Here is a 10180-nt window from a genome sequence, read left to right on the forward strand (position 1 = left end):
AGTTCAATTAAATTGGAGACATATCTAAGATGGTTACTGATAAAATGTAGTTTTTATTAAATTATAAATTCCGTAACAAAAATGAGACAGATCAAGAAAGACCTCAAAAACAGAACTACAAGGACTAGATGGCAAAGCCGATGAAAATGCCATGAAGTGTATAGGTAAGAATTTGCAACAAAAGTTAACAGCATTTTTATATTTCCACTGACGGAAGGTAAATGCTTGCGCTTTGTCTAGTAAAAACACATTTTAACTCCAAACTCACATCTATTTTTCTCACATTAAATTAAGCATCCCGTTCACACCCAACGCCTTGTCTGCTGCCACGTTGCTTTAGTGTTCTTTTCATACATCGATCCATGCAGAAAGTAGTAAGACACTTAATGCAACAATCAGATAATGAAGACAATTCAAGTTGTACAGTAGATATACATTGGCCAAAAAGGGATAGAGTATCTTCAAGGGCAAAATGCTACAAAATAAACACAAGACATTTTCAAGAAAACCGGGTATTGCTAAGCAGCTTTCAAACCATTAACAGGACAACCCAGTTTCTTACAGTTAGTCTTCCAGCTAAGACATGTTAAAAGACTTAAGTTAGGCCAAATCTGCTTCTTCCCTTCACCCCACCCTCCCACCAAACACACTGCTAGGTTTGAGTGCAATGCCAATGTGGACAGAAAATTTACAGATAGGAGACTGAGTTTTTAAATTGCATGGCTCCGGATTTACACTTCAGTGACTGTGCACTGTCCATCTGGCCTCCTAGATCTTACGCTTGCATTTGTCACCCCTCCCCCTGCCACTGTTCTATCTGCTCCAGACTGGTTTGCGTTTGCATTCAAGTGTCTCTGCTGGGCAGAGGATGGGTGTTGCTGGAGGGGAGCCGACACATCCTCGCTATCGCTGCTAGCATCCGATTCAGTCTCCTCCACAGAGGTGTCAGGGGCTGGCACCCTGCCAGAAGATGATGATTCGTGGTCCTCCTCTCCCTCTCCCCTATGACTCCTTTCAGCCATACTGTCTCCATTTATTTGTAAGTGGGCAAAAGAGTTCTCCAGAGAAGTGCTTGCATCAGGAGAGGGTGTCGAAGGACTCATAAGCTGACCATCCAGTGATGGCAGGGGCCTAGCAGAAACAGGCACCAGAGGCTGTACAGCTGCAGCCCCCCCAGTCAGTGTGCTGTCTGCACCATCAGCAGAGCTCTCTCGTGCCAGGTTGACACTGTTAGTGTCACAGTCCAACCTAAGCCCAGCCACTCCCTTCTTTGGTATATCTATTATGTCCCGTTTTATTTTTCTGCGCCGTCCATGCTCATTTCTCCTATACTGAACCATGTTTTCCAGATCTGCTATGTACAAAAACCCAGCAATTAGCATTTCAGTGCTCTTTTTACCCTTGGAAAAGGCATCTTCCAGCTCCCTGCTGGTACGTTCATCATACTGCCACCAACCATTTCTCCCCTCATAGTACCAAGCGTATTCTCCATTGCCTCTGCTCGCTGCTTTGAGTTCTTCTGGTGATAATAGGGTTGGCTTGTCAAGAAAATCCTCTGGGATCTCCTGCCGGCAGAGCGCACAACGTTTCCCAAGCCAAGAAGCTCCCTTGACACACAGATAGCAGAACACGTGTTTACAAGGCAGACTTACTGGATGGACACACGTTTGCAGACAGATAGCACATTCAGGGACTGTCAGGGAAGGTGCAGCATTAGCACACGACTCATTTGTCTTCCTGTTTGTGGGAAGCATGTTGATTGAATGATCTATTTCACCACAGCCAGCCATCCTGCAGAAGATCAAAGAGAGGTTTAAGTCAGTTTATTGTGTCAACCTAAACTAGTACCTTTACTTAGTCCACATAATGAGATGTTTGCCTTAGATTAAGGTAAGATATCATTTATGAAGCTCAACTTCTGCAGAAACTGACAGGTTAACATTCTGTTTCCTCAGTCAACAGACTAAGCTGAATTTAGGGAGAATTTCTTTTGTAATTACTAAGCTTTAATTCTGTTTCATTTTTAGTAAAATACCATGCCAAGCTTTGAAATTTCCTTGGTCCTGTTCTTGAAGCAGTACTGATTGATGAACTTCATGCAGCCTAAAGGTACTACAAAATGTCCAGCTGTTTTGGAACATCCTCAGAAAATTTAGAGAAGCTATAATTCTTTTCCCAAGGGAGTAACCTAACCACAGAACCATCTATTTTCACAGTACTGGTGTTCATCAGTTTGATTTGTAGATTGTTGGAACAGTCCTTCAGAGTAGGGTCCCATAGTACAAAACGCACTTGGCAGAAGCACCACTGTATTCCCACTCTGTTGGTTAGTCACCATACACCCCAGTGTACCATTCGTCAGACTGGCTTGCAACAGCCACAGAGCAACAGAAAGAACTGGATTTGAAAACTGAAGTGACTTTTTCAAAAGGTATCTTGGATTTCTTATTCCCAAAGAGCAGGTGAACTCACTGATTTACCTCAAAAGGAATTGTTCCAGCCCAGCGGAAGGGGTAGTTCATCACAGGAGATGAAACACACAGCCAGAATCTGATCAGTTTGTGAACTTCCTTCTCTGGTCATGCCTTATTTCTGTCATTAAAGATGATTTTTCTAACCAATTGTATGAAAAGTGAGGATAAGACCAAAGAATGCATAACTGTGCTGCTCTGTCATTTTATAGCAGTTCAGTAGGTGAAATACTCTAGCCTTAACATGCAAAAAACTGCTTAGAGATGTTTTAGCCAGGCCCATCTTTTTACACATTGTTTCATGATAATTTTCCCTTTCTATTCTTAAATATTAGCAATCAAAACAAAACAGCAAATATCAAATGAGGGAGGAGAATAGACTTTGGGAAATGGGGCCTGAAAAGGTACCTTTTCCATATTAAATCTCCAAGGAATTTGGTAGAATAGGGCTCATATTTGGCAAAATAGCCTTCCGGTAAAACTAGTCTTTGCTGTACAAACAATTGAGAATGGTTAAACCAAAATGATCACAGAATCACAGAAAGGTGGGGTCGGAAGAGACCATCAGAGGTGATGCACTCCCATCTCCTGCTACACATAATCCAACCAACAGTTCTAGATCTGGTCAGTCATAGCTTTTTCTAGATAAGTTTTTTGAAACCTGCAAAGATAGTTGTATCACAGTCTTCCTGGGCAGCCTGTTCCAATGTTAGACACATTTCTAGCAAGACACACTACCCCAGGAGAAAATCTCCAGTGTTAACTGTAAAAGCCTTGTTGCTTTACACAAATATATGCTAGGCTATTAAAAAAATACATTATTATAAATATAAATACAGAAGCACATATAAGTGCTTTTTACTTAAAATGTCTCTCTCTATACTGTTTCCTTCTATCACTGTAATTTCCTTTTGAAAGTCCAATGCTTTTTCCTAATCCAATTATTTTAATCAATTTTAAAAGCTCTACAGCTCATATTTTTCCTGAAGTAGTACATAATTGTGTCCATCTATGTTTCCGTTTTGTATTTAAATTTTTCTCTGAGATTAAACCCTAATCCATGTACTAGTTCTTCACTCAGCATGCCAGCTGCAGACATGGCTCTACCACCTGTTAATTGTCTTTATTGTACAGTACATATTTGGGTGCAAGATCCATGCTAGCACTGTTGAGAATGAGTTGCTTTCTGACAGCATCACACATTTCAAACAAAACTTTACACCAAAACTAGTTTTTTGTTTTGTTTTGTTTTTGCAATGAGAAACTTATTAGAAAAAGGAAGGAAGAGAAGCTATTCAGATTTCAGAGTACCCATGGAAACAATTCGATCAGTATCTCACAACAAAAGAGCTGAAAGAGAAATCCATGTATCGATTGGTTTCTGTCAACCACGGCTGAGGAATAAAGATCTGAATTTTCAAATGTTCCCGTAATGACATATTACTGTGAGAAAAGGCACAGCAGCTGAGATTTGTTTCCACGCTGCAGTTTTACAAAAGGCTTTCTTCCCCTAAATACATTTTACAAGCTTATCCTCTTCAATTAAAAGAGAAACAACCAGAAGATTAGTAACCACCATATAAACTGTGTATCATAATTAAGAATTCGCAAACTGCTGAGATTAAAAATTAGTTCATAAGTTAACTCAAATAAACTAAAAGCAGAGAGGGTTCTCACCTGTTCACTGCACAATTCTTTAACACCTGAACTGTGTTCAACTGGTCACCTATTAATCTGGGAGTTCTCTGATTCTTTAACAGATCAAAACCTTAACACAACACAGCACATGAATGTAAAGAAAAGATAAATGTCTTATCTTTAAAGTCCTTAGTGATTTTTAATGACTTGGAAGAAAACGCTGTGTGTAAAATTAATACAGCTAAGGAATAACCCTTTATCTCTAAGCAAGCACTACCCAGCAACGTAAACTCTTAATAAGAGATAAGCACAACTGCAGTTGCATGTGCTCAGAATGCAGGACAATTATGCATCTAAAGATTTAGATCAACTAAACTGAGGCTGTCTCCTTTTTGTTTCTAAAGAAGGATCCTAATTAATCCTTTATTGTTAATCTATTTAAGTATCAGACCTAGTTCACAGTTGGTTTATAAGCAAGCGTGATGACACATATGTAGATTTCTAACGAACAAGTACCCCTTTAGAAAGGAGGAAAAACATCTAGGGCTGCTATTCTGCTAAGCTATGACTATGGAAGCACTTTCTTCCAGCTTTGTGATATTAGTAACTAAATACAACTGAGTACAGACTACTTTCCCTGAAATTAACTTCAGAACAAGACTTAACCAAAAAAAGGCTTCCTATTAAAATGGTTTTCAAATGCTAAAGTTCTGCCTTTTTGAAAGTTGAGTTCCTTTAATCATTTTGGGAAGCAGGGAAAATTACATCATTGAATAAATTAAATCAAACTCATCAACACTTTCTAAAAATAAGTATTTTGATAAGCAGTTCAGGTATAAAAAAAGTGAGCAACAAGCACTTGAACACTACATTTTAACATAAATACAGCCCAAAGCAAACTGAGAAGAAACTGGTTTACAGTCTTGCCAGATCTCGCATCCTCTCCCTCTTGCCTCTATTATCTTTTTCTTTCAAATGAATATTTAAAACTACGTTTCACTGGGTAAGCTTAGGGTGCCTTCAGCAACACACAAAGTATGCTGCTGTGGACCAGGTAATGTATAGGGGATGTATGAGAATTCCACTGGCCTACTGGGACTCTGTCAGAAAAAAAAGTAAATTCCCATAAAACCACTCAAATACAGAGTAATTTTTCAGATTCCAGGTCAAATTCTAACTGCAAGCAGGCAGTCTGTCAAGGAGCTGGCACATTTAAGTCCATTCATAAAAAGCAGCTTACTTCTTCTGAGTAATTTCTACTGGAGCATGCCACAGGACTAAGATGTCCTCTCTTCAGATGTCTCCACCTAGGATGGCAGGTCCTCCTTCCAAAGGCTGGCTCATTCCTGACTTGTTCTGCCCAATGGTACACTACTATTTCAGCTTCTTTGCACACTACTGGAAAGCAAAAGTATCACCGTTACAACAGTGTTGTACAGAGGTATGAGCAAGCAAAATACACCACCACTGTCCTGTTACAGGAATGGAATTACTATCCTTTCATTTACCTGACAAAGCCTATTTTCAATGTACAGAAATATCACCATCAGACTTAGTTGTATTTTTTGCAATTATCAATTTTGGCCCACAGTTTGACGTCAATTATTTTGACGTTTTAATTTACGCAAGTTATCATTTCCTAAAGTATTACAAAAGGCAATTATCTTTAGCTATATTAAGTCAGTGCCTCGTTTCCATAAAGTAACTATGTACACAAAAGGAGAAATGAGATCAAAGATAGGAGTATGTTATGTTAATGCAAATTTAATTTCTAGTATATGACTTCTTCCATTCTGGAAGTTTAGAATGTAACAACAGCTACCCAAATCCATATGCAGAAAAAACACTTCATACCACATTATCCCAAAGGACCATCTATCTAGTCTTGTATCTTGTCTCTAAAAAGGCAGGTGTTTGAGGAGAAAACAGTGCATGTGAACATGGGACATTCCCTAGGCACTCTCCACAGTTCAAGCAGTCTGTTGACTAAGGCCTTCCTTATAACATTTGCTCAAGGAAAGAATCATTTCAGCATAAATGCAGTGCATATCAGACTTACGTACAGACCAGGGAGAATGGAGGAGCAATAACTCCCTGACAGAACATGGAACATTTTGCATTATAGTCTTCTGTGTCACAGTCTATCCAACGATTGAACACTTATCATTAATAACATTGGAATGAAATGTTCAGATGACTTCTAAGACACATTACTCAAACATTATTTTCTTTACAGCTGAGCTTCACGTGGCATTCAGTGCAGCTATTTTTAGAGACCGTTCCTAAGGAAAAAAATGCAAAAATTAACGTGCCTATCCATTTGTCCTAGCACCTTTTCAAAAGACAGATCTCCCCTCACCATTTCTTTACACATCAATCTGGAGAGCTGCAATCACATTAAAATTCTGGCTCTACTAATCCGCTCAGACGAGATATGGTGTTTGCTATGATCAAAGAGACAGCTGCAACAAGCTCAGTGCTGTGAATGTGGCGTTCAGTCCTTCATCTTAGGGCTGGCTTTCTATGGTACATCTGTGGGCTTCACTCGAAGTCTTTTATCTCTTACCTCTTGCAATCCGCTATCAGAGGTAGCGCATTGTGAGACCAAATATTATGTGGAGATGGGAGAAGGAGGTTGGGTCATTTCTGACAGATTTCTCAGGGAAAAAATGTGTGCACATATTTAATGTATGTAATTATACCTAGAAGAATCCAATTAGGGCATAATTATAGGATTATGGCACAGCAACTTCATAATTGCTGCACAGCTATTAGAAAGAACTAGTCCACATACTGACTTCAGGTAACCTCCATGCTTCATTACATTGTTATTTAATAAGCCAGTCCTGGAAATTTTACTAAACGGGATAAAAGATGCTTGTGGTTATACACACACCCCTTCCTGGACTCCTGCTCCTTTGAAGTAAAGTGGCTGAGAGCTGTGTTCTATACATAGCAATTAACTTCCTACGCCAGAAGAGCATCTCATACAAGGAGTTACACTATCTGTGGCAACCAGCGAGCGTCCCTTCCTCCTGTGCAGTCACCAATCCCATGAAGCCTATTGCACACTGACTCTGAAACACAGCCCACAACAGATGAAGGACAATTCCACTCACTTGGAATAGGAATTTAAACTTGGCATCACCAGCTGGGCAACAACTGGTCCCACACTGCGGCTCAGCCAGCGTTAACCGCCCCTTGTTTCCTTGGAAGGCTGTCAGGACGCCTGCTGGGGGACCTTGTGCCAGTTTCTTCCACACCATGTTAGGATGCTGAAGCGATGTTCCTCCTAGCAGACCTGTCATCCAAAAATGGCTTCTTTGATAAAAGCATCAAGCTTTTACTAAGCCAAGGTGGAGTGAAACCATCTCTTGTCAGATCAGTCGGCTGCTGCCTATCAAATTCCCAGTAGCCTATCATAGCCAGGACAATTTTTTCCACTTTTCTACTATTTCGGAGACATGACTGACATGAGTGGAGGAAAAATAGCAACAACAAACATATTTCCAGAAACTTACGTAAGAAGCCAGATCCTAAATGTAAGTGCAGTGTTTGTTACTGACAGCCCTAGGAAATCTTTGTAAATAAAGTTTAGCTTTTTAGAAATAAAAAACAAAAATACCGCTGGTAAATTCAACTAAAGCCAGCTTCTCACTTGCTGAAGGCTACCACTTAAACCTTGCCTCAAATGAAAGGTGATCTCACAAGTTCTGCAACACCAGACAGACCACTTTACAACAGTTACCACAAACTCATCTTTTGTCTGCCAGAGGCTGAAAATTGAACAGGTGCAGCACTACAAAAGAAATGATAATGGGTAGATATTCTTCTGTGATTCAATGCTTGACTGTTACCATCAGGCTCCCTAACATATATCTCAGTTACTGAGGAGGTGGGGTGGGGGAAGGTAGAAGCAGGGAAAAAAGGACTCTCCCTATGGGACAGCATGAGCTAAATACTGGGAAAGCAAGGAAGGATGGTGGTGGTTGCTTTTTGCTGATGGTGTTCTGTTTAATAAGGGAGAAAAAAATAATAATTAAAAAAAATTGCTCTCCCACCTGTAGGCCTATTATCATCAATACTGTATCAGCTAAAGGTATGGAACCTATCTGGTGTTTTTGTAACTTCCAGCAAGTATTGGACCGCACAGCGGGTAAATAACCTCACTGCCTTCTCTCTCTCTCTCTTAAACTTAGAATACTTTCAGAAATCACTGATGTGATAAGGCTTCAAATTCCCCGTCATTCCTTATACAGCATTACTACACTTTAATTTAAAAAAGCTTGTATATTAATTCTGATCTGAGTTACAGAAAAACAGTCAAATGCAGAACAGTCAACCATTTTGGTACTGAACTGCTGCTACACAGTTATTCAAAATGAGTTTCTTCTGCTGTGCTATAACTGGGAGCCCGTGTCCTATTTCATTTTACTTAAGTGAGGAAAACCTCAGCTTCGTACTCAAATAAGAGGACAGTGACAAAATTCCTGTGGGAAAACAAAGCAAAAACGGGCACATCTGAAGCTACCAATATTTCTGAGAGGGAAATAAAGCACAGGAACACTGAACATGCACAGAAGGAGAAAAAAACTCATCGATTCCAAGAAAGATTTTTCCCCAGCAACTCCAAGAGCCTTCCAAACCTTATTCAACTCCAAAAGTCCTGCAGCTCCATCGCTCTGGGCAAATGACAATTCCGTTACATCTACACCAATGCCGTGGATTTGAAAAGAAACAAAAAGAACAAAACTTTCCCTCAGCCATTTAAACAACTGGTACTTTGGTTCGCTTGGAAAAAAGCCACAACATTAACCGCGCAGGGCTATAAAGCAAGCCTGCACAAACATCAAATATTTAAGATTTACTCCAAGTGACCGAATCAATATTCAGATTTTAACGTGCCTTCGGTACAACCACAAGTGATCGCTTTTGGCTGTGCGTTTTCAGAGGCACTTTAAGGCCTATTTTTAAGCAACCCACTGCCCAGAGGCAGCAGCTAACAACGCCGCAGCGCCGTACCTTCAGCACTACCGATGTGACGGAACGCTTTAAAGCTCTGCTCCCTTTTCTTCCTTGTCATTACCCCTGCACACTGCACGCTGCGCTCCCAGCAACAAGCTCTACCCTATTTCTCCTTCATACCGCAGGAAAGTTATGCGAAGACGGAAATAAGACGCTTTGATCGGGGTTTCTTCAAGCGCGGAAAGCGGACATCCACAGCATGAAACACCTCGTATTTACCGAGTACTTCGCAATAATTTCTCAGCGGTGACGATACGCACAGCACCGAGCGCAGGACCTATTTTTTTTCGTCCCACTTTACCACTCCCGAAGGATGCAATTAAAAACCTCGAGCCCGGACCGTCAGCCACAAGGAAACAAAAGCACCTGGCGGCACCGCTCGCAGCTCCTCACGCGCTTCCTGTTGCGCTCGCCGACATCCCTCGCTCCCCCTCCGGCTGCGAGGCTCCGGCGCTGACAGCGGACGGACGGCAGCCGAAAGCCGGCCCGCTGCCCGCCCGCCGGCCCAAGGCCGCGGCCCTGCGCGACCGCGCACGGCCGCCTCCTACCTCGGCGGCGAACGGCGCCGTGGGCCCCAGCGCGGACCCGAGGGCGGCACCCACCGGCCCTCCTCCGCCGCAGGGCGCAGGGCCGCGGCAGGCCCGCTCCGCCCGCCGGCCTTTTGTTTAGGGCCGGCGCCTACCGCCCGGCCAGATCTCGGCTCCCGCCCCGGCCCCGATCCCGCTGTCAGCGCGGACGCTGGCCGTCCCCCCCGCCCCCCTTCAGGGACTCACCCGCCGGGCCGGGCCGGCTCGCGCCGCTCCGCCGCCACCTGCCGCCGCCTCCGCGGGACGCGCCAACGTCACGCGCGGAACAGAGCGGGGGAGGCCGCACCACCGTGACGCCGCGGATCGGGAGGAGCCACAACCGGCTCCGCCGCTGAGGGGGGCGCGCTCGGGTGACGCCATGGCGCCGCGCCGCCACACCCCGCCCTCGCCGTGCTGCCATGGCGACGGGGCCTGCAGCGCACCCTCACCGCAGCTTGTGGGGGTTCGGCTTCCCCATCG

At 43.0% G+C, this 10180-nt stretch overlaps 1 protein-coding gene across 7 annotated transcripts; it reads right to left on the reverse strand.

Annotated features, from left to right (window-relative positions):
- Positions 1-29: 29 nt before the first annotated feature.
- RNF146 (ring finger protein 146) lies at positions 30-10180 on the reverse strand. 7 transcript variants are annotated; one of them, XM_090135817.1, is made up of 3 exons: positions 9908-10178; positions 5350-5504; positions 30-1791 (listed from the first exon to the last, which is right to left on the reverse strand). In XM_090135817.1, exon 3 carries the CDS (start codon positions 1788-1790, stop codon positions 732-734), a length of 1059 nt encoding a protein of 352 aa, XP_089991943.1. In that variant the 5' UTR covers position 1791; positions 5350-5504; positions 9908-10178; the 3' UTR covers positions 30-731. The 7 variants fall into 7 exon arrangements, with proteins under 7 accessions (XP_089991943.1, XP_031467190.1, XP_031467191.1 ...); XM_031611330.2 differs by having other exon boundaries at positions 5350-5507; XM_031611331.2 differs by lacking the exon at positions 9908-10178 and adding an exon at positions 9501-9652 and having other exon boundaries at positions 5350-5507.

Source organism: Phasianus colchicus, chromosome 2 (assembly GCF_987193195.1).
Source record: "Phasianus colchicus chromosome 2, bPhaCol1.hap1.1, whole genome shotgun sequence".
Lineage (NCBI taxonomy): Eukaryota > Metazoa > Chordata > Aves > Galliformes > Phasianidae > Phasianus > Phasianus colchicus.

Excerpts from the sequence above, each read along its gene's own strand:
- RNF146 (XM_031611333.2), bottom strand. The coding sequence starts at position 1,790 with ATGGCTGGCTGTGGTGAAATAGATCATTCAATCAACATGCTTCCCACA.